Here is a 26,099-nt window from a genome sequence, read left to right on the forward strand (position 1 = left end):
TATCATTGTCCAGGTCTCAGCCTCATAGGTCAATATGGGTGCTTAAAACATTTTGTACATCATCTCTTTACACTTCCTTGGTACTTCCTTATTCCAGACAAGATTTTCTTAACACTTTGGTAGAATGCACCCTCTTGTTTTCTCCATGTCCAGTCTGGTATTCTGCATTAATTCAAACCCTAGGTAATTGAAACTTCTGTTCCAAGGCTTTCACCACAAGTTGTCTCAATGCCTTTCCCTTGTCTTCCTCCTGTTTTTCATAGCATACTTTTCAAGTTTCTTGTTCAGTGCATCAAAACCCCGGTGGGTGGGGGGACGCAGACGAATAATACACCCACGGTATCCCCTGCCTGTTGTAAGAGGTGACTATGAGGGGCGACCAAGGGATGATTGAATTAGAACCACAAGACTACTTGTAATTAATACCACATGCGAGGAACACCAAAGGTCGCCTTTACTTGTGAGTGGTACCACTATGTTAGGTAAGCAATAGGTTTGTGATTAGTAGCAGCAGAGGGTGAATTAGTATGGGTTTTACAATACCCATGTCCTTCACCGTAGCGTAACAGTTAGTGTTATTAGCAGCCATCCTGGGGGGGGGCTGGGTTTCGATTTCCGGTACTGCAAGAAATATAAGAGTGGCAGGAGGGCTGGTATGTGGTTGAAATGGCACGTGCAGCTCACCTCCATTTGGGGTGTGCCTGAAAAGAGCTGCACCACCTCGCGATGAGGACATGAGTTTACTATACAGTACCCATGATTAGTATATATGTGGAACACCACGGGCTTACATTGCCCGTGATTAGTACCATTGTGAGAAACATCACGGGTCTGGCGGTGCCTGTGATTAGTACCATTATATGAGCGACACTGTGGGTCTGCTTTGCCTGTGATTAGCATCCACAATGCGAGGAACACCACGGGATAGTATGAGTCCCTGTGATTAGTACACTAATGTGAGGACACCATGGGTTTACGTTGCCTATGAGTAGCGCCGTAATGTGTGAAACACCGTAGGTCTGCGCTCCCTGTGCGTATTACATTACCTGTATTACCACAATGTGTAGAACACCATAAGTCTACGTTACACATTATTAGTACCGCTACAGGAGAAATACCATGGTCCTAACTTTCCTAGTGATAAGTACCCATTAAGAGGGGCCCTTGACATGGATTTTGGTTCCCTTTAGACAACAAGCATCATTGATTCAGGATTGTGCTTTGGAAGCAGCCCTTTGGTCATTATATACAGTTTCTGGGAAGGTGGGGCATTGCAAGTCGAATACACTGATTGTTTTAAGTTCATAATCATTGTTCATGGTCTCTGTTTTTTAATACTAGTCGGGGGATTAATTTTGTAATTGTTTTTAACTTTCAATATTGTGAGCTGGATTCGCTAATTATTTTAAGTTCATATTCATCCATTCATTCTTTATCATCACGTTGAGTTTTGGACTTTTAAATTGTCATTACATTTAGTCTCATTTCGTACCATTAGGGGCTGATGACCGAGATGTTAGGCCCCTTAAAACTACAAGTATCATCTATGCATCAAGTTGTTCTTGTACTTCTTTGCTGTTCGTTCCGCAGACCACAATATCGTCTGTAGGCCTAAATAGTAATAACTTCATCTCCCTACTCCCATATGCTTCCTTTGTCTCTTTTAGAAATTCATCCATAACCATTAGAAACAAAAGAGGTGAAGCACACTCCTGTATGTTAGTTGAGTTTCATTTCTAAAAATCCCGTCCATCCAACTCGAGTCTGTGCACTGCTGATACAGTTGTCCATTGCTTGCATCATTTCTACTGTTTGTGTACCCAGTCTATTTTTGGCCATGGTTTCCCAAACCTCCTTGGGCTACACTATCGTATACCTACTATGAATGTCATGACCAGATCTTTTCTATATTCCTAATTATTTTTTCATTAATTGCCACTTGCTATAGATTGGGTCCACTTCTAAAATTACATTGTTCCTCTCGGAACTCTTCTTTTACCTTACTTCTCATTCTCCTCTCTAATATTCTTTCCAGTAGCTTTGCCAGTTCTGATAAGAGTATGATTCCTCTGTAGCTATCACACACTTTTTTTATCCCCTTCGTAAAGACTCGCATTATTATTCTCTTTCCCTAATCTTCCTGCACACGTTTCTGTTTCCATATGCACTTTAACAATTTGTACACCTATTATAGTCCAACAGGTTCAGCCGCCTTTATCATTTCCATACGAATGTCCTCCATCGCTAGAGCTCTGCACGGATGCGGATATCCAAGAAGTTAGTGTCTTGGTGGATACAAACTGTATGACTGTGCGGATAATTTTGCTGATAGTTTCTAAATAATGACATTTATTGATTTTCACTCGGCTATACTCTTATTTTTCCTGGTGATTAGGTGACCGTTGACAGTGGTGTGGGGGAATGGTGATAAAGAGCCTTGAGACCATGAAGCCGTAAATCTGACCTGAGCCTACCTGGTTCCTGCCCGCAGTTAATGGAATTAAGGAACAAAGGTCAATACGTCAGTAGTTATTGCAAGAGAAAATACCTCATAAACTCGTGACGGCGGGGGTTCTGGTGCCAGGTGTCAGGCCTATTGTATTATGTTAACAGATCTGTCAGTTTCAATATCTGCAGGTAACCATTTGCGGATGCGGATGAAGGAAGTGCGGATGCATATATTATTTTGTATATTCCTGCAGGGCGCTATCCATCGCTGGTGCCTTCCCCATTTCATTTTATGGATTGCTAATTCCACGTCTAACATTGTTATAGCATCTTCCACTGTTTAGTCATCACACCCTATTACTACAGTCTTTTGTGCACAATTTATCACATTTAGCAGCTTATCAAAATACTCTTTCAATCTTCTCTTTATTTCTTCTGGATGTGTTATCGACTCTCCACCTTCCTCTTTCATCAACTTTGTGTAAATTATTTCCTAATACATTTTATAATTTCATACACTATTCTTATACTGCCAGCTCCATCCATGTTCTTCTTTTGTGTAAATTCTTCCCAATTTTCCTTCTCTCAGTAAAATATGCTTTAAATGAAAAGATGTGGTTAAATGTGTGGAGTTGTTTGGAGTGTAAGTAGAATAATAAGAGTATACTAAATGAAGATAATAATTTTATTTCTTTCTCTTCCATAGACGTAATCCTGGGTCACGCAAGTTGAGTAAGAGTATTGAAAAAGTGTGGCTGCCTGGTGCAGAAAACTTTGTAAATACGGTAAGTAAACTGACATCTCTTGTTGGTGTAGGATTTTGTGGCCATTGTGAACTGCATCTGACAGTGTTTCTTTTGAGAAATTAAATGTTTTGTTTAGCACAGCAGTTTAACACTTGACACATTTGGTATGCTATCTTCTTTCCCTTTCCATTACTTATAATATTGACTTTTTAGCTTCCGTCTTTTTATGCTTTTTCTATGCTCCTAGTCTATCACCACCTGTATTGTCTGGCTCCATGGCTAAATGGTTAGCGTGCTAGTCTTTGGTCACAAGGGTCCCGGGTTTGATTCCCGGCAGGGTCGGGGATTTTAACCATCATTGGTTAATTTCGCTGGCACGGGGGCTGGGTGTATGTTTCGTCTTCATCATCATTTCATCCTTATCAGGACGCGCAGGTCGCCTACGGGAGTTAAACTAAAGACCTGCACCTGGTGGGCCAAACATGTCCTCAGACATTCGCGGCACTAAAAGCCATACGTCATTTCATTTTACCACCTTTATTCAACCATATGTTTTTGTTTCTTCCATTTTCCTGTGTTTATCCAGCTTCCTCCTTATCAAACACTTCTCACATCAGGCCTAAAGAAATGTCACAGGTTACCCATTTTCTGGAAAAAAACAGGGAAAACCAAAAAAAATGGGAAATAAAAATGCAGAAAATATACAGGGGAAACACAGAGAAATTACATGTCACATCAAAATTAAGTTTTTGATCTAAGACTGGATCCAAATGGATTGATTGAGCAAGTCATACACAGCAAATAGTACTTTGTGTGAAAGAGCGATAACATAATTTCAGGTCTTTGATAGTAAAATTGAACGTTTGTAGATAGTAACATTCCCCCATGAATTTGTAATTAACCGGGCGAGTTGGCCGTGCGGTTAGGGGCGCGCAGCTGTGAGCTTGCACCCGGGAGATAGTGGGTTTGAACCCCACTGTCAGCAGCCCTGAAGATGGTTTTCCGTGGTTTCACATTTTTACTCCAGGCAAATGCTGGGACTGTACCTTAATTAAGGCCACGACCTCTTCCCATTCCTAGGCCTTTCCTATCCCATCGTCGCCATAAGACCTATCTGTGTCGGTGCGACGTAAAACAAATAGCAAAAAGAAAAATTTGTAATTGTCTTGTTCCCATTAAACGCAACCTTAAATTATAAGAATATAAATACAGTTTAATAATAATATTAATTAATATACAATAAATCTTGTCTTTTTAATGTTACTTTTGGAATACCCTGTTTTAAAATATTTTAGCATGTGCTAATTATTATGTATTGCCTGTAATTACTACAGATATCACCTCACTATTAAGGAGAAATTATCACAGAACATTTTTTTAAAGAAAGGAATGTGTCAGTGGTGCTTGTTTGCATACTAGTTGACCCGCATACGTATTCAAACACTCTCATTTGCTACAGGAACTGGGATCTTATTCCTGAGTTTCTGAGGACTAAACCATGTGTTTCTGTTACGAGTGTGTTTAGAAACTGACAAGCTCTCTCACACCAATTTCAAGAATAACTTCCCTGATGAACACAGGTATTAGTTTAGAGAGTGATTGACTGATAGCTTGCTGCGAGTAATGTAGTTCATTTTCGTTGGTTGTAGAATTTTTATAGTGACTGTTTACATGGGATTACTGATAGCCCACTTCACAGATTGGCACCTTTTTATAAGGTGTAGCTTGTTTGACTTATGATGCATTTATTTCAAGTTCTTTATGGTATTGTAAATATTCGGCAAAATATATTTCAAGATGAGGATTCCAGAGTATGGTAAACGTACTCGAGTGTCGCTTTTATCTACCATAACAAATATGTGGGTGGATGGTCCGCCTAGTCGATACTAAATATTAATTATTTGTATTTATTTACATAGGTCTAGTACATGTTTCGAGAATCTTTATACATTCCCTTCATCAGCTAGTCAAATTAAAATTAAAATTCCTGTACACAAAAAGATCTAATTAAAAGAGGGGGGGCCCCATTAAGAAATCCAAAACTATTGCCAATACAATTTAACATTTTAAAAATCGAAGAGTGGATGCATGGAATTAAATTCCATCCAGTCGAATACGATAAAACACAATAGAGCAATGTTCTTGTTGTGGCGTTAGATCACTGTGTACTTGATGATCCGATGATTTCTTGTAAAATTCAATTGGAGTTAAGTTGTAAACGTTTGGTTGTGGGTCATGCGAAACGATAGGTTACGTAGGAGAATAATGGACTCGGCCGTGGATTGTTAGAGAATTAGGAGACCAAGGTACTGATGTTCAGACTCAGTTTTTATTGATTCAAATGTAAGGGGTGTGTGGAACTAAACAAAGCCACAGATCTAGCTGAACATAGAGTATTTTGGAGGCACTTAGTCAATTTACAGAGGCTTGCAGACTGAATACTGAAAGGCATAAAAGTTTGTGTAGAATGAAGATTATGCAGTTGGAGTGGAGATAATAGTAGATCTGTTCATAGTCATTTTGTTGTTTTCCAGGTAAGGCAAGACAGTATGGAATCTGGAGACTGTCCTGTATTTTTTCAAGAGATTAAAGATCCTGAGGATTTTGTTTTCAAGACTGAAGTGTTGACTGAAGGAGGCAATGAGGTAAGATCTCACAAATTCATACCATTGTAGTAAGATTACCTTTGGTCTAAATCAAATGTATTTATTCTCATCATTAGATTTATGTATGCCTGAATTGTAAATTACCTTTAACATTCAATTTCTGCAATACAGAACCACACATTAGTAATTTTGAAAATCCTATGGAATTAATTATTAATCTAGCCTATATAGTGGCCCTGATTGTCAAATTGTGTTTGGTCTGACACCATGAAACAGTTTTAGACCCGCTGATGGAAACAGTTTTCACCATCAGAATGTTGGCTGGCTGGGTAGTATACAATTTCTAATCATTAGATTGCGTGCCATAATCCTGGAAATGGAGTGAGGGCATATGGTGCTGTTGATGGCGATTTGTCCATCGGATGGAGACGTTGAAACTTTGAGCAGATCCCTAGGGGTTATTCAACAGTAGTAGGCTACCATATAATCTCGAATACCACCCTCCAACGAATAAGACCCACACCCTAAATTTGAGACGGCAAAATTCAGAAAAAGTAAAAAATCAAATAACTTGCATACCTATTTAATTTTCTTCAAATATACCACAAATATAAATTCAAACAGCTTACAATTAATAAAATCATCACAAAAATCTTTACACTAGATCGTTGGGAATGCTCACCCATGCCGTCTTGATCCAGCTTCATATTGGTTCCACTTCAGGCCCCTTCACTCATCCGGTTGGTGTTAACGTGTGATCACCATCAGACATCCATTCGGTGTACAACTGTTTCATTGCAGTTTTAAAAGGCCGGTTCTCGCACATATCCAATGGCTGTAGAATAGAAGTGAGTCTTCCGGGAATTATAGCAAGATAGGTTTTTCCTTTCCTCCTCATATCTTTTACAGCGTCAGTTGTATGTCCTCGGTAACTGTCTAACACAAGCATGTTTCGTTTTTGTAACAAAGCTCTCGGGCGACGTTGCCAAATGCACTTCACCTAGTCCTCAACTAACGCACTGTCCATCCAGCTGGACGCCTGTGTTCTAACAATAAAACCGGACGGCAAGTTTCCTTTCGGAATTGTTTTCCTTTTCAGAACCACATATAGAGGGAGTTTGGTTCCATCCACTAATACGCACAACATTACTGTGCATCGTTGCTTTTCGTTACCACCTGTTCTGATGATTACACTTTTAGAACCCTTCGTATCCACTGTATTTTCCCACGGCATTTCAAAATAGACATGTGTCGGTCAGCATTCCCAATTTATGACAGCAAATAAGAATTTTGTTTCCTCGAATAATGTGATGCAGAAAGGCCGTTAATTTTTCTTGATACGCCCCAGGGAGACATGAAATAGACGTACGTCTCCGATTGCACAATCCCTTTCTCCGATAAGTTTTAGATCCATCCGCGGCTTGCAGTAAAACCCTGTGTTTTGAGTTCTTTTGAGATACCTAGTGCTTTCAATTGACACATTTAACTAGAAACACCATATCCTAACTCATGTTTTTCTATCGCAAATTTGTGGGGTCATTCAATTTCTGGAAACACTGCACTCCGCCTGCAGAACGCTCTGCAATCGCCGTTACTTTTTAAAAGTTTTTCTTCTTCTTCCGCCAATCACGAATACACTATTCATCCGTATCGTACTTTCTGCCAATGACACGATTTCCATGTATTTCAGCTTCGCTTACAACTTTTAAGTTTCTCACGCACAGTAAATGACTGCGGACGCCGTTTTGAATCCATCCCTTACTTTACCCATATTCTTTGATTTACCGTATTTCATTACCTTACATTTCGCGTTTACATGCCACTGTAACCGTATTAAGAAAAAATCGATCTTGTTTTCTAGAACACAACTGGAACAATAAGACCTGAATGCCCGTTTACGTGTGGTATGTTGAGTACGAGTACAGTAACCGTATTCAAATCTATTTCAGTACTCATGTAAATGTAGTAAATATTTACGAGAATGAACGGCTTGAATACAACCCGCACCCAAGATTTAGAACCAATATTTTGGGGAAAAAAGTGCGGGTGGTATTCGGGATTATACGGTATATGCTTACACCTGGATGATGGTTCCTCTTAAAACAATTATCACACCACCTCACCATTCCCTGCGGCCTCGGCAAGGGATATCACCTTTACCGCCTGAAGGGCAGTATCCTGGAACGTGAAACATTTGTTCGGGCATGAAACTGGGGAGGAGGACAAGTGCCTCGCTGAGGTGGCCTCACCTGCTCTACTGAACAGGGGCCCTGTGGGGAGTAGGAAGGTTGGAAGGGACAGAGAAGGAAGTGGCTGTGGCCTTAAGTTAGGACAACCCAGCATTTGCCTGGAGAAAGAAAGTGGGAAACCACATAAAACTACTTTGAGAATGGCTGAGGCAGTAATGGAACCCTCCTCTACTCAGTTGACCTCTCCAGGCTGATTGGACCCTGTTCCAGTCCTCGTACCACTTTTCAAATTTTGTGGCAGAGCTGGGAATCGAACCCGGGCCTCTGGGGATGGCAGCTAATCATGCTAACCACTACACCGTAGAAGCAGACTGTAAATGCAATATTATACTAAATAAAAGTAATACCTCTGCTAAATTTCACTGTGAGCACTGTACAGGCTGACATGAATTGTTCACCTGGCATTTGCCCTCTTATCTGACTGCCATTTGTAAGAGTGTAGTTCATTTCTCTGAATCTTGTGTTTCCAGTTGTCTGCGCTACAATAGGGATGTAGGTGGAGAAAGTTCACTCCAGATAGCGCTCGTGTAGTACTGAGTAAGTGCAAGGCAATCTTCTTATGTTTCTCCCAGTCAGCTGTGATGAATCTATAGATTGTGAGCGAGTTTTCTAAGCTAAAGTCGATTTATCTTCTATAATTTTACTCCAAGACTATATTAAATTGCATAGGTATATCTCGTTGTATATTATGGACAATTTTCAGCGTTTAAGCGTTAAACAGCTGCAAAATGATCTACGGACCAGAGACGCTAAAACTAGTGGGAGGAAGGAAGAATTAGTACAGCGGTAATTACAAAATTCTAACACGCTTTATTATCCAAATAATGAACGGGAGTCGGCATGCCTTCTCCTAAAGATTACAATTACTTGACTATTGTACATTGATAAATATACCTCCACAAGACTTAATCATAAATAGAGATTTATGTACACACTTGCTCCCCTTGCTTATAGACTTGCGATTCATGTATTTTTTTTTTAGGTTGAATGCTTACATGAAACTGCAGGTACAGCCTTGTCCATCACCAAAAGCATGTGAATTTCTTGAGTTACCCAGTGCTGGTTTCTATGAAGATTTGACCATTAGCCTTAAGGCGAACATCACTATCACAAATGTGCATTTGATGGATTATTTCATATTTAGAAAATCGAAATAAATGGAGCACCTGTTTCCAATTATAAATCATTGTATGATGCTGGATGCAGAGTTTTCAGTAAAAGGTTTGTTTTGTTTATAAACTGTTTATTTCCATCGGGTGATATTCTAATATGCAGTGCTATGAAATCCGAGTACACAAAATTTAAGACCTATAATGTGAAGTTTATTTTAAGGAGTACATAGTTATATTGTAGGAGGGGGAATGTGAATATGTTGTGGGAGCAGGCTCTCAGGCATGTTGAAAGTATATTGCTGCTGTAGGCTATGCATTAGAGCACTTCTCCAAAACTGGTATTATTCAGTGTTCAGAAACATGCACTAAAAATTTACAAACTTTTCACCATCCCCCTACCAAACGGTTAAGGCCAGATAAGTATTGGAAAGGTGGTGTTAACTGTTATTCTTGTTTTAATGTTCATAAGGCCAGTTAGCCATATGAAAGTGGAATGTTTGTCGTTGGAACAAATTTTCCAGGATCCCTGACATGTTAGGCCATTGTCAGGAGTTAATCAGCCTGGATATCAGCAATATGTTGAAGGTATTGTGAAAAGTTCCCAATATAAGCTTGCTTTTTCCATTGCTCTCAAAAAAGAACAGGGCCAGCTGCTTTGATGTCATTCATGACCACCATTATGGTGTGGATCCATGTGTGACTCAAGCTGAAAATCTTGTTAGTCAATGATGAGGAAAGGAAGAAAATTGAGGAAAATACTAGACAACAATCCCAGCAAAGTCTGTGGTTCAAAGAGAGGAAATATTGTTTGATAACAAGTAATTCTGGGAAAATCTGTCACTCAAAAACTCTGAAAGCCCTATCAAAAGCCTTATTCAAGGGAAGTTTGTTTTGCTCCAGTGATATGAAATGGGGACTTCAAATGGAGCAAGGGACAGGTATTCTGAGCTACCAGACCACGTAGTCCAAAAATTTGGCCTCATTATTCATCCTACCAGACATTACCCGGCAGCATCTTTTGATTGATTAATTGGACACTATAGAGTCTTGGAGCTTAAAGCGTTACCAAGTAATGAAGCAATTTCAATCAAATGTGTTCCATGCTTGGGGGGGAGAGAGCAGTGGTGCAGCGATACTCAAGAAAAATCACAATCATTACTTTCGAGTGCAAGGGGAGCAGTTTGTTACAGGCAGACATTATTGTAGTTTTGTATTGTACACTGCTGTTGATATGCTAGCATTGGACATAGAGAGAGATGACATTTTCATTCATGAAATGGTGGCAAAATTAGACAAGTTTTATATTGAATATTTTGTTCCAGTCATCCTAACCTGACATAATGGTTTTCCTGAAATTGCATAACATAAAACATATAAATATCCTCTCTGAAAGATGAATTTTACTGACATGCAATTTGGACTGCAGTATTTTGTATGTTTTAACAAGTCCTATAGCCCATTCTATGTGTATTCTTTTAGAGGCTATCCTCCTTGTTTCATTGTTTTCTGATGGAGTAAACTGCCTTTTGCCTTTCAGGAATGGTGGGATATTTAATGTTACATTACATTTTTAATGCATAACAGATCCTTAATGTTGAAATTCCTGTCTGCCATAAACTGAATCTCCTTATTCCAAGAGATCAAACATTCCTGATCTGATAAATAACTGTCTGTCTGATATTGCTCCACCATATGCATCAGATATGAAACATATGAAACCAGACGGATTTATACCTATTAATACCTTCGTTGTGTTTGCATTTTTGTATGCAGAAAATGTAGCTTGCTGTGTTGTAGGGTTCTTGGGTTTTGTTATTATAATCTCCGTTGCATCAATTATAGCTCTAGTCGAAGGGTATTTCTGTCTAAAAGCCGGGGGGGGGGGCTGTTTTCAATGACAGTTTCTCAATTACGCTAAATGTTCAACTCTTTAAATTGGCAGTACATTAAATTAATCCAAACATTAAATATTTTCCCAGGAGTGGTTTTTTGGATTCCGAAATTAAAGCCTAGTTCTGGGTCAGATTTGTTAGTCCTTAGCTTCATACCTGTCAAGAAGAAACACAGTCTGGGTTCAAGAGGAAATATCTGTAAATTGTATCTGTTTTTTCCCAAAACAGCAAATACCAAATTAAAATGTTCAATCTCTACAAACTTGTATAAAGCAATATGGCATTAGGATTATCCATTATTTGCTCAACAACCAAATTACCTGTAGTATTTGTCTGAGTACTGATGTCTTTGAAAATGGGAGTCACAAATGTTACGTTCACTTCTTCAGGTATGCTTTCTTCCCATACTTCAATGGAGATGATTTCTGCAGATTCCGATATTGTAGGCTTTTCGTGGTAATCCGACAATTTTCTGGTGTATGGCGTCTTCCTTGTTTTTGTTGTGTTTGTGGTCCACGGAAAAAGCGATGGAACAGCGCCCAGTTTTAATCTTGCTCTCTCACCTTTAAATACAAACGCATAAATTCGGTGGTTGTTATCGAAATGCCTGATCAGTTTATAGGTAGAAAATAGGAATTATTTCCCTTCGTAAATCACAGTTACCCAACAAAGTTTTTGTGAAGGCATCAGGTTGAAAATGATGGGAACACACTTTAATATTCTAGCCAGATTCTTCTCACCAAAACTTTTCCTTCAAATAGCATGTAACCATTTCTTCCTCATTTCTTTATTTTGTGGAAACTGGTGAAACAGAAACGGGCTTCCCTGAATTTTTGTAAAGAGAAACACTGCAATAGCTCGGCATAGTCCCGAAAATAACAATTTAAACAACTTAAATTCGTGGATATTAGCGGCATGAGTATACAGGTGACAAATTAAGAGTTCCTTGAACTTAACCAGTACAACAGCAGTGCTCTCTATAGGTGCTAGTTCTATACATCCCTATTGTTGTGCTTTTCACTGCACCGAAAATAACTCTTAGCTTTCACCTTTGAAATGTAGGATTCTTAAGCAGTGAACACCTGCCCTCGTATCTTCCACTGCCAATCATGGTGCTAGCTGCATGAATAGTGCCACTGTGGAATTCACAGGTGATGGTATCACACGGCGATCTGTGAGTTTCAGATACCACTTTCTTAAGTGTTCACTGGACCTTGTTGGTTAGCGCACCTGGCCTACCCTGCGTGGTTTTGTTTTGGTTGCATCTTCCAGTCACGTGATTGACAGTTGAGGTGGACAACTTAAGACAGGTGGAAAAGGCCCTGAGTGATAACTTGCTGAGCCAATTATGTTCATGTTTAGACATTATAATAAACTTTTTGCTTTTGCTATGTCCAGAAACATGGTGGAATTCTTTACATTTCGCAGAGACCTGTGCTCCGCATCTTCAGAAGAAATGTTGTCTGTTCATGAACAAGACTTTTGTAATTATGAAGGTTTGACACAACAATACCCCAGAAGCTTCAGTTACGGGCCGTGGAAGCATCAGTCTAAAAGTTCAAGTCTATTACCACTGATTACTTACTGATACAGCAACCAATAGCCATTTCGTATTAAAAGTTGCTAAGCTCTTCTGCCCCATGGATTCTGCAGATATCTCATAACGTTGAACAACATCGACCCTCAGCCTCCATTTTTAGCAGCAGTAGTGGACATTGTGACATCCAGGCTGTAGTTTACATGTACAGAAAGAGGGGTGTCGGGATACTTCCCATCAGATGATGTGTGTTGATGTGATCAGGCATAGAATTAAACGGATCCTATTATGTTATCTGCAGGTTTGCGTACAGTTGTTGCAAATTGAACGCCAAAGCATGAATACATCAATATGGAGCAATCTGTTGCCAGATTGGTATGTGGGAAATCAAGTGACCAGATAGGCCAAGAAAGTGTTGAAATATGATGTTAACACTCTTGGGAAATCTGAGGTGTGTGCAGGCAAGAGTTATCTTCCTGTAAAATGGTTTGTGGGTTCTTGGCCAGGGTAGGGTAGCACATGGGACCACTCAGATTCCTCATTGTATCGCTTGGCACTCAATAACCCTTGTTCCGCAATTAGTGGTGAATGACAATCAATTTCGCATGCTCCTCAGACCATCACTACAGCATCTGTGCCACAGTGAAGTGAGGCAAGGATTGTAACGCTCGTTTACCAAGAAAAGTGTTTTTTGTTGCTGAAGTCCGTACCATACCACTGCAATCTCCACTGACACCATTGCGAGTGTTTTAAGACAGAAAACATAAAGGTCATTGAGTTAGTAGATTAGCATTTTCAAGACCAAGATGTCAGTAGGAAATAAATCTTGTTGGATTGAATGCCAGGTCAGGAATAAAAAACCAGAAAAGGCGGATCATCTCAATTTCCTAGGAGGGTATTCTCGTTGTTGTTGTTGTTGTTGTTGTTGTTGTTCTACGTCAGGTCCCCCAGTCGTTGGAGGTCATTACAGCGAGGGCGTTGTGATCTGCTGCCAGTTCAAATAGCTCTTCAGTGCCAGAAATTCTGGTCCACACCTTGATGTTTCGTATCCATAATGTTCTTCTTCCAACACTACTTGAACCCTCAATTTTGCCTTCTGATAGCTGCTCTAAGGTCTGGTAGCAGTCATAGCAGTGTAGTGAATGAATTTGAATCAAGGTGCAGCCAAGCTAATGCTGTGAGCTTACAGTTACAATCAATGGTATTGTGTAAGAAGGAAAAGAGTTCGCGATAACACTTTGTTTAAATTAGTCTGTTTTCTTAGAGGCCTTGGTGTATGGGAGTGAAAGCTGGGTGGGGGCAGGATATCCTATTTAGAAGTAACAGACATGAAAGTAGTGAGAAGTGTACAAATGAGGGGGAGTAATGGGGGGAGGGTGTTAAAAATAGGAAGATAAAGGCTAAGTTTAGGAATAATCTCAATGCATGAACCCACATATGCACACCGGCTTCAGTGGTGGGGTCGTGTGGCGTGAATGGAAGAGGGTAAGTTACTTGGAGAATAACGGACTTGTCAGGGAGGGAAAGAGAAGTAGAGGGAGATGAAGGTTGGTAGTTTTTAATGATTAGTGATGAGAGGTGTTAAACTGAAGGACAAATAGCTAGTTGCAAATAGAGGATTGTGGAGGTGCTTAGTTAATTCCCTAAGGCTTGCAGACTGAACACTGTAAGGCATAACAGTCCGTATTGAAAATGTATGAATGAAATATATCCATTTATTGTTGCATGAACGGGAGTCTGTAGTAATCGATCATTGGACGTGTGGTAGTTGTTATCGATGGCAATAATGCTGGTTGACAAGGAGAACAAGAGGATATTGCATAAACGGAAAAATTTGAATGTATTTGTGGATGTGTAAACATTGAAGATGGAAATTTTCAAACAGAATGATGTATTTGTACCAAATGATGTATTATCTGATCCTGAAAATGTTCTCTCTTATCTCGCCAAAGCTGTCTGTTTTGTTTTATGAAGAAGAGTATAATGATTTATTTTGAAATTGGACAAGTAGAAGATACATGAGGAGAGTTAATGCAGAAATCATATTACCTTACCTTCCTGAAAAAGCAACAAAACACATAGTTGTTGTTTTTTTATTACAGTGATTCTTTCTTCTAGTTTTGCTAGGAGCTTTACGTCGCACCGACACAGATAGGTCTTATGGCGACGATGGGATAGGAAAGGCCTAGGAGTTGGAAGGAAGCGGCCGTGGCCTTAATTAAGGTACAGCCCCAGCATTTGCCTGGTGTGAAAATGGGAAACCACGGAAAACCATCTTCAGGGCTGCCGATAGTGGGATTCGAACCTACTATCTCCCGGATGCAAGCTCACTGCCGCGCGCCTCTACGCGCACGGCCAACTCGCCCGGTCTTCTAGTTTTCCAAAAGTGAAAACATGTTTGAAAGTGCAATCAATTGGTTTGAATGCCAAAAAATCTTCAGCAGTACCTTTACTGATTGTACGTTTAATATCATAACAGAGTAGCTATGTTACTCCAAAGTTCAGTTGTTTCACTTTAACTGTAATAGTTTTAAGAGTGAATTAAAATTGTATACCCAGGATTTTTTTCAATTATCTGCTGTGAATAATCCCATAGCTTAGGCTGTTCAGGGCAACGATTTCGACTACCTTTTCATTAACACACAGTGTTTTCATAAATTTTATTTTATTTCTGTTGTCTCTAATGGTTCCTGTAGCACCATACCCGCAATATTTTAGATGAACCCAAAGTGCCATTCCGGATTGAAATATAATCAAAAAGGTAAGTGTGACATATCATCCGGTAGTTGATCCGGCTGCAGTATCATTGTAGCACAACACTTTCCAAATTGTTGCTCATATTTAGTATTACCATATGGATTTTTTCCTTGGTAAATGTCAAAAATAATTAGATAGCTCGAAGACTGGAAGATGGGCATCATTCGACCCCTGTTAGATGGGCATCATTTTACCTCTGTTCAAGAAAGGAAACCGACGAAAATGTATTATCGTGGTAATACACTACTGTCTCGTCCTGAAAATATTGGAAAAATAAATAGAGACCTGAATCAGAGATATTGTTGAACCAATTTCGGAAGAAGAGCAGTATGGTTTCAGACCAGGAAGGTCAAATACAGACCTTATATTTGCTATTAGGATGCTAATGGAAAAATACTGGGAGAAGAACAAGCCTTTCTTTCTAATATTTTTGGATATTGAGGAAGCCTATGACAGAGTACCAAGGGAAATAAATTGGCAATGCATGAAAGAACTTCAAGTGGGAGACAGCTTCATGGACAAAGTGAAAATGTATAGTGGGAATAGAAGTTGTATTCAAGTAGGATGTGGTTTGTCGGACTGGTTTGAAACAAAGAGAGGAGTGCAGCAGGGCAGCTTATTGTCACCACTTCTATTATTATTGTGATGGATGTAGTATTGAAATCTATTAAAAGGAAAGAACATGGAGATATCAAAGCCTTCACATTTGCAGATGATGATGTGATCTGGAGTGACTCGGAAGAGGAACTGGAAGACTAAATGCAAAGATGGAACGAGGAGTTTAAGAAATATGGTTTAAACATCAGTAAGACAATTAAAAATAGGAGAGGATTTCCACCAATCAATACTTATTTATTGCATATATTAAACTACAGGACCGGTTTCGACCTCATATACAAGGTCATCTTCAGCTGAACCATACATACATATTTATATAATGAAGCTTTGATTAAGATTGTGTTGTTAAAGGAATGCATATGATGATGATGTACATTTAGTCACATACAAATGGGGCACGTCTTAGCGTGAACTGGCATATATGTCATTCTGTACAATATTGCAACTGTATGTCTAAAATATTATGTTGAAGGTCTTAAAATTAGTGTATAAAATATGTCTTTACTTAAACTAACTTACATATATATATATATATAAGATAAATATATATACAAGATAAATACAATATATAAAAACACTTCATGCATATGAACATTCGTTCTTGCTTGTTGGTCAATACATCGACTAACTTCCGTATTTAAGTCTTATTTACAGTTGTACACTTCAGCTGCTATTCTTGGAGTTTGTAAAATTGCATGGGTAAATTTTTTTTTTGTTTTGTTTTTGTTTACCTGTGTATATGTGGGATAAAACACTTTCAATTTTAAAAAGGTGCCAAATGTATGGATGAAATTCAACTAAAATATGTTCAGCTCTGCTGTGTGTGTTGCCCTTTTATTGGAACCAATTAATGTTGTCTTGTGGCGTCCGTAAATTTGGATGACATTGGGTTCAAAGTACTCCTTTCCCATTTGTAGCTGTGCAATGATGTTATGTTTATCTGTGGAAGATAAGATTGAGTTATAAGTGATACGGTGTTGGAGGAATGTCTACGGGTTATGTGTGTGAATTGGAATATGTACTTACTGTTGTTGGTGTAGCTGAGTTGTGTTTGACGTGCGAGCCTGTAATGTACTACTTCGTGTTCTTCTTGGGCTCATACTAGCTGCTGTGAGGGGAAGGGAAGGAGGGGTAGGGAGAGTTGTTGTTGTTGTGGGGGTAGGGGTGGAGCTGGGTGTGTTGTTTGGTGTTTTTCTGTTGCGTGTCGCGTTCTGTTTATCGATTAACTTAAGGTAAGTGTTTTTTAGGGCGGGGATAACTGTATTGTATGTTGTTAGTTTTTTCTGTGATTTCATTTATGTTGTAATTTGGATTGGTGTACTGATCTAGAGTGATGTAAAATTCTTCTGTTATGTTGAGCAGGGGGCCTTTGGGGTTTATGTTTAGGATTTGCATCATGTAAGCCGCCTCCGCAGTCTATGGAGGCCCTGGGATCGATTCCGGCCAGGCCAGGGATTTTTACCTGTATCTCAGTTTTCATGATGATGGTGAAATATGCGCGAATTACATACCGTACGGGCGTCATTCGTATAGTTCATTCGTGAAACGTCTTTTGTGGGATGAATATTATTTAGTGTTCATTGTCGCGCTGTATAGCCATCAACATGTGTGGGAGACAACATTGGCGTTGTTTATTAAGGCTTTGTTCACAGTGTTTATTTTTAATGGTTTCATCTATGTTCAAAATATGTTAATGGCTTTACCTACATTAGATTTGTTTTCATCTTTCATGTGCGATTCATAATGATTTACCATCGATATTTGTTTATCAATTTTTCTGATCACAGCAAATAAAGACGTGAAATGAAATGCCCGTGGTTTACTGTGCCGATACTTTCTGACTTGGCACGTTTAATTTTATTTCAACTACACCATTACGCTCGTTGTCTTCGTTAACGATACCGTACTTCATTCTACAGTACTCTTAAAGATCCCAATCCACGAACCTACTACGCTGGCATAGCAGGGGGAGAGGTGATACTCCCACGTGGCGCGTCCCAGGTGGCGGACAGGGGGTCCTAACCGGCTTGCCGGCGGACTTGAGGGAAATAGAATACCTCTCGCGGACTAAACACACTACCCCCTGCGGGTGGGAGACGCACATGTAGAATACACCCGCGGTATCCCCTGCCTGTCGTGAGAGGCGATTAAAAGGGGCGACCAAGGGATGATTGAATTAGAACCATGAAATTACTTTTGATTCGTACCATCATGCGGGGAACACCATGGGTTGCCTGTACTTGAGAGTAGTACCACTAAATTGGGTACGTAATAGATTTGTGATTAGTAGCAGTAAAAAGGTTGGCCTGGGGGTTTTCAGTACCCATGCGTCGTACCCACGTGAGCAACACCGCGGGTCTGGGCGTAACCTGTGAGTTGTACCGCTATATGAGCGACACCGTCGGTCTGCGTTGCCTGTGATTGGTGCCCACTATGTGAGGAACACCACGGGAATACCGGCGCCCGTGATTAGTACACCTAGGTGAGGAGCCCGGTTTGCGTTGGCTGTGCGTGGCACCATTGTGTGAGAAACACCATAGGTCTGCGTTCCCTGTATGAAGTACAATACTTGTGAGTAGTACCATCTTGTGTAGAACACCGTGAGTCTTCGCTACTTTTGACTAGTACCGCAACATGACAAATACCATGGTTCTACTTTACTCGCGACATGTACCATTCTGTGGGGCCTTAGACATGGATTTTGCACCCCTTTCGACATCAAGCATCATTGTGCTTTGTAAGTGTTCCGTTGGTCAGTAATTCTATTATTTACAATCTTTTTTTGAGTCTGATCCACTGTTTTTTTTTTTTTTTTTTTTTGTTCATGTCTATCCATTCATTCTTCATGACATTTATTTTATTTTGGTCAGTGGATGAATTTGAACTTTTTCTTATTTCATTTCGTACCGATAGGGGCCGATGACCTCGATGTTAGGCCCCTTTAAACAACAAGCGTCGTCATCATCATCATCATCAAAGATCCCAATGGGAAAATGAGCAGAAACATGTACAGTATTTAATGTTATTTTCCGCGCTTCGACATGCTAGGGGGCCCGCAACGAGAGTCAAGTTAGCTTCGAGTGGCGAGGCGTCATGCGAACCGAGTCCGGTGCTCGGAGTCGATGGCGTCGACACTCTCGATTCCAGGCTTCAGTCGCGCCCATCCCTACTTTTAGTGTTTTGCTCGGTCTTGTAGTCAGGCTGCAGCGTGCCGGCTTCACATCGCTGCGTTCCGTGGTTCAAATCCCGGTCACTCTTATGTGAGACTTGTGCTGGACAAAGCGGAGGCGGGACAGGTTTCTCTCCTAGCACACCGGGTTTTCCTTCATCTTTCAATCCAGCAATAATAGCCAATATTTCATTTAATCTGTCAGTCATTTTCATTGTCTCAGAGGAGTGCGACAGGCTTCGGCACAGTTTGTATTCCCGCCGCTAGATGGGGCTTCATTCCATTCCTGACCCGGTCGAGTGACTGGAAATGGCCGTGGATTTTCATTTTCCGACGGCGCATTTGCCTGGAATTCCTCCATGAACTTTTAACTATTAGAAAAACAGCTTCTGTATAATACGACATATTCAACCGAGCAAGTGGCCGTGCGGTTTGCGTCACGTAGCTATCAGCTTGCATTCGAGAGATAGTGGGTTCGAACAGCTCTGAAGATGGTTTATCGTAGTTCCCCATTTTCATGCCACCTTAATGAAGGCCACGATCGCTTCCTTCCTACTCTTAGCCCTTTTCTATTCCATCTTCCCCATAAGACCTATTCGAGCCGGTACCACGTAAAGCAGATTGTAAAAATAAGAAATATATTAATTTGTTCCTGCACCAGTTTTATTGTATTTCACCACTGTAACTTCCTTCCTCGACTACTTACTTACATTTTATTTTAGCCTTTATTTCCTCAGGGTGTGGCGTTGGGTTAAATATCCTGGAGAGAGATAAAGATGCTACGTAAAACTTTATTTCCTTTTATGATACTCGCTTGAGATCTGTCCCTCTCCGCTATGCCAACCTAACCTCAGTTCGTGAACTGTCGGCTGGGAAGTAACATGTGCTATAATGACTACATTTGGATCGGGTCGCTTCAGTTCTCTGTGTGGCTTGGAAATGTTTGCAGCTCGTATTTACTGGGTGTTGAAAGGAAAAAGACAGAAACATCCTTTGGCGCAGGCGTGCGTTCTACACATAGTGTCAGAGCAACTCGCTGTTTCTGAGCCGTGTCTTACTTTGGTATTGATGAAATAGCTCGTCAGAAGCTTGGCGCGCTAGAGCAGCACCAGCAGGAGATACAGAGCCGTGTCTCGCCAGTAAATATTCCCCCTCTGTTGAGCCATGACCTTGCCCGTAGCAGCGTCTCGTCGTTTGTACTGCAGGGTTTTGTAATTAGGAAACATTCGCAGTGACGCACAGTTGCCATTCTGTCTGTTGTAGGTATAGCATAAGACTAAAGTTTTTCTCTAGCAATGGTGGACGATACAGCTCAGTTCAAATTAAGATTTGTGAAAATTCTGAAGAGATATCCAGCTGTTTTCTGTAAATCACAACTTCCTAAATTAAAAACAAAAAAATTTGCTGCAATGGCAGCAGTTCGAGAGGAATTGAAGCAAGAATTAAATTTAGTTATGAGCGAAAATCAGTTGTTTAAAAAGATAAGGAATATGAAGTGTCGAGTGAAAGAGAAAAGCTACTTAAAACGAACCAGCAACAAGTCGATATTTTTAAAAGACTGGGAAAAAGAATTCTTGAAACTGATTCAGGCGGAAACAAATCCTTCTGTAACAACAATTTCAGGTAAGGATTTTAAACACTTTTTTTCCGTTTTGCAATTTATTATACTAGATATTATTAAAGTAATTACACGGCCCTGTAATATTCGCTAGGGGGAATTGAGGTCGGCATCCTTGACTCTGAAGCATCCACTAGTTCTGCTCTGCCGGCACCGTCTCAAACCCCGGGCCATGAGGCATGCACATCGACGCCGAGCGCACAATCGACGCCCAACGTAGTTTGCGATGCATTTAGTAGATCTGCGCGTAAAAGGAAAATCAAGGAGTTTGAAAATGAAGAGACGAGAGGAATGACATCCAACGAGCTCTACAGGTATGTCCTTTTGAGACAATTGGCTGTGTTGAAAGCGCAAGAAGAGGAGAGTAAGCTGAAAAGAGAGAACCTGTTACTCGAAAAGGAGAAACTATTATGGGAAAAGAAGAAGAGAGAACGAGAGAATAAATATGAGGTACGTACATGCTCGCCTTGATTAATGTTTGCTTTTATATTTGGGCCGTTTTGTAATTTTTTGTTATCTATCATCTTGCATGTACTGTTGAATTTTTGGCTTATACTACGTATTTATCTCGGATTACGTTCACAAAAGCTGACATCTGGTTCATTTCAATTGGTTTGTTTATGGCGACATTACGGGAAAACAGCCGAACAGAATTTCTGGAAATTCCGTATTTTCGTGAAAATTTAATTTTCACGGCCGCATTGTAAGCTAAATAATCTTTCAGCTTGTTAGTTGTGTTCAGTACATACAGTAGGCCTAAAAATAGATGTTAAGTTCAGAACAAAATGACTATCCGAATACCGTTGGGCTGAGTACTTGCTCAGGCGGGCTTACCATATTTTGTGGCGTGAATAGATGGCACTTTTTGAAAATTATTAAGAATGAACATACCCGTTATATTGCCTAATGACAATTATTCTAAAAATATTACAGCTTTAAACTTTCCTGTCAACAGCGTTAACTGCAACTGGGGTGAACCCCAGACCTCGTACTGGGCTGTATGCTGTACATTTCATCTTGTACAGATGATTTCCTCCTTGCGACACCCAACGCTGTTGAGGTTGCGCGTCACTGGTCTACCAAGGTGTGACTTAATTCAAGATTGTCATTTGTGTATGAACATATTTTGTTTTTCACTCGAATACAAAGCTCCACGTCAGTTGCAGACATTGCAATGCAACCTGTCGCAAATACATCTTGTAATTTGCTTTACATAGAACCGAGACAGATAGGTCTTATGGCAACGATGGGATAGGAAAAGGCTAGAAGTGGAAAGGAAGCGGCCGTGGCCGTAATTAAGGTACAGTCCCAGCATTTTCCTGCTGTGAAAAAGGGAAACCACGGAAAACCATCTTCAGGGCTGTCGACAGTGGGGCTCGAACACACAATCTCTCGAATGCAAGCTCACAGCTACGTGACACAAACCGCTCGACCACTTTCTCGGTACGAATACATTTCAAAATACATTTTGACAGTGTATGTCTACAACCAGTTATTGTTTTGTTTTTGCTCAATCATGTTTAGCAGATGATCCTATTTTACTATTGATAAACTGTTTACAAGACACATCTTTGAAACTGTGTTGAAGAATTAATCGGGACACCAGGTTCGATTCCCGGCAGGGTCGAGGGATTTTAATAGTTTTAACCCTGACATCCCTGCAAATCGCACACGGCATACAACACACCAACACGCAGTTTCCTATACATTGCAAATGCCGTCCACCGTCGTCGCAGTTCTCACATACAAGGGCTGCACCAGGCTGGCAATAGCCATACGAAATAATAATAATAATAATAATTATTATTATTATTATTATAATAATGGCCGCGCGTGTTAACGCGCTACTGCTTGTGGAGCCAAGATCTACCAGAGTTTCTGTTCCACAAAATAATTTTCTACAGTTGTACTTCACTACTCCATACTTACAAATTACCAGTGAATTTTTATGGGTGTGTACCACGAAAGTACTAGTACTTATAACTTACAATTTAAATATACTTATTTCAGATACATTTTGATAAATATGTGGTCTAGCAGTAGTGATAGTGAACTACTGTCTGTACAGGGAAAGAATAAATTTCAATACTGTATTTCAATATAATGAGCGTTCTAGAATGGAAGAACTCTTGATAGATATTGGGCATAGGTTAAAACATCCTACAAGATATAAATCTCTCTCTGCTAAAGAGCAGTTACTAACAACACTAGATTGACTAGGAAAAGGTGTTCAGTACCATGGTATTGCAGATATGCATGGGGTGGCAAAATCTTTGGTCTGTAGGTCGATACATTCTGTGGTAGCTGCAATAAATGATATAAAATTTCCTCAAATTGTTCGTTGGCCTGAAAATACTGAGCAAATATGTTCCAAGAAGGACATTCCTGGAATCATTGAGCAGAATATCTCTTACATAGTCCAACTTTTCTCCTCAAAATCTCCATGAGTTTTTCCGAAGTCAAATATTTCCATCCAACCATTTATTTTGTCTTGTTTTTTCAGACTCTGGCTGAATGCACCGAAAATAATATCTTTCCTTCTTTATATTCCCTTTTAAAATGAATAACTTCGTTTTTCTTGACACCACTTTAACAATTCATGCAGAATTTGCAATTTCTTAACAATTAAGTTTGGCGGCCAAATATCGATATTAGCGGCATATGATTCCTAATGACAGACCAAGGTATGTCAGACTATCGTGGAACATATGCAAGGATCGTGGAAGAACAGAATGGGTGATGATAATAATAATAATAACAATAATAATAATAATAATAATAATAATAATAATAATAATAATAATAATGGGTGATAATAACGGCCTTTTGGCTGCAATAAAACTATTATTATAATAACGGAGTAATTTCTTATCATCAAAGAAATAAACTGAAAAATAATATTGTAGCATTAAGAAATTCACAGAAACATTAAGAGTTCTTTGAATCTTTACTGCATAACTTACCTTCAAATACGATATTACGACAAACGAGGCAAGCATAACCTAATTCAACGAATAGAATACGAAGATAAACAGCTGATGACGTAGTACACTTATTGATATGTCGTCACTTGTAAAACTTGTAATTTTTCACTGGTAATATACAAGAGACTTTCAATCTTCTGTGGAATATAAATGTACAATTCCATACATTACAAGAACCCACACTAGTAACTTGTAATGTACAAGACCATACTTTTCTGGAATAGCTCCCCCTGCGCGGGTACGAATTGTGTCGTACATGTGAACTTCGTCCTGTTGTATGGACCTGACGCTAACCTCATGTGGAGGAGTCTATTCACTGTTGTGTGGTTGGTAGTGTGGCGTGTGTGTGTGTGTGTGTGTGTGAAGATGTTGTAGCAGGCAGGCGCTTATACATAGAAGCAGGCAGTGAGACGCGATTAAAATTCCCGACATGGCTGGGAATCGAACCCGGGATCCTGTGAACCCACGGCCTCGATGCTGTTCATTCAGCTAAGGAGCCAGATCTTGTAGTATCTATGGTAAGGTTGTCTATTTGTGTTAAAGATGAGTATGGTCAGATTTGTTGTCAGAATGACGTAGAATATTTATTACGCTCTTGAGTTAGGGGGCAGCCCTCGCTCCTCAACTTCTGTTACTCTTCTTAGATTTGCTTCCATTGTGATTTGGGGAACTTAAAAATTCGCCTCTTTATTTTTCTGCCAGAAATAAGGTACTATAGTGGTAGAAGTGTAAATTAAGGCACCGATTGCCCCTCCTGATGCCACCCAGTTCTTTCGAAGCACGGGCTACGTTTCAGGAACAGGGGAAAGAAAGAATTCAGCAAATAAAAATAAATTAGAAGAAAATCAACATAACTACAGTACATACCGTATATTACGGGATGCCATACGAGTGGATGATGAGGGGTTGTGTATGGCTTGTTTTGTTGTTGTTGTTGAGAAGGAAGTCATGCTTTCAGTGTCGACTCTGTTAAATGTAACTTAAAAGCTTTTCAGCCTGCTGAACACACAAGTTAAATATTACACTATAACAAACGTGTAAAAAAATACATTATTAAATGAGTGTGTATTTTTATTCCTTGTTTAATAAATTCACAGACGCTTGCAGACTGAACGCCGAAAGGCATAATGGTCTATAATGATTATGTATGTTTAATAATGTATTTTTTACAGGTATGTTATAGTGTAATGTTTATATTTACCTCGTGTTCGACAGACTTAAAAACTTTTAAGTTACATTAATGATTTACATCGGAATGCAGTTCAAATCGCCTCCGTTCGTGGTCGCGTGCAGCTTATAGCCCGGTGTCATAACCAGGGTTGCCAATTTAACCACTATATGACTAGATCTGGCCATTTCGAACATTACTTTAGCTAAAAATTCGAAAAAGCCTAGTGGCATTTTGGCCACATTCTTTTGCTAACTTGGCCATTTTTAGTCATATTGACTTTCGACGTTTTATTGTGATTTTCAGTGTAATTACAGATTTGTTACTTTAGGCATTTTACGAAATAATAATTATATTAATGATAATAGAAGTAATTGAACATCCCTGTTTCATAAATAACCGTCAAAATATTTTGAGTCACCTCTCATATGCTCTCCTCCCTTTCCCGCATATTCATTTTTCAGTTGAGAATGAAATGAAAAATTCCCATTTATCACATGACACGAAGGAGAATTTAAGGGATAGCTGTGTACATTTTACAAATAGAAATCATAAGCCGGCTGCCTGACAAACATCGAAATCCTCGGAAAAAGTCACGACTCTGTGTAAATTAAGTCTTAAAAATCGTTAAAAGAACATTCCACATACGTAACAACAGTTTCAACAGGGACACTGGCTATTAAGTAATACCTGGTTTCCAGCCATTAATGATTTACGTAGGTAGTTCCCTTTCCTGTCTCTTCACTATATTTTTATTTCGTCTCGGTGTTCTCCAAATTCGTACGTTCCTCTTCGCCAGATGTTTCATTCCAGGCTTGTGTCAATGTCATACACTTGTCAATGTCATATGTTACGTACGCATGTGACCCTCTTACGAGGGAAGTACCCCGGCTCGAACGGCTAAAACCGACAGAAAGTGGGCAAAGTATACAGTTACCGGACGGGTTGACCGTGCGGTTAGGAGCGCGCAGCTGTGAGCTTGCATCTGGGAGATAGTGGGTTCGAACCCCACTGTCGGCAGCCCTGAAGATGGTTTTCCGTGGTTTCCCATTTTCACACCAGGCAGATGCTGGGGTCGTACCTTATTAAGGCCACGGCCGCTTCTTTCCCATTCTTAGGCCTTTCCTATCCCATCGTCGCCATAAGACCTATCTGTGTCGGTGCGACGTAAAACAAATAGGAAGAAAAAGTATAC

The 26,099-nt window shown here is 39.8% G+C and overlaps 1 protein-coding gene across 4 annotated transcripts in view; it reads left to right on the forward strand.

The window, feature by feature from the left end:
- Positions 1-26,099, forward strand: part of LOC136881973 (zinc finger protein 860) — a 147,436-nt gene that overhangs the window by 29,118 nt on the left and 92,219 nt on the right. For all 4 annotated transcript variants that reach the window (XM_067154446.2, XM_067154448.2, XM_067154445.2 and 1 more), the window contains 2 exons: positions 3,155-3,233; positions 5,729-5,839. In XM_067154446.2, the coding sequence (XP_067010547.2) occupies positions 3,155-3,233; positions 5,729-5,839 (190 nt within the window). The remainder of the gene's footprint in view (positions 1-3,154; positions 3,234-5,728; positions 5,840-26,099) is intronic.

Source organism: Anabrus simplex, chromosome 10 (genome assembly GCF_040414725.1).
Source record: "Anabrus simplex isolate iqAnaSimp1 chromosome 10, ASM4041472v1, whole genome shotgun sequence".
Classification (NCBI taxonomy): domain Eukaryota; kingdom Metazoa; phylum Arthropoda; class Insecta; order Orthoptera; family Tettigoniidae; genus Anabrus; species Anabrus simplex.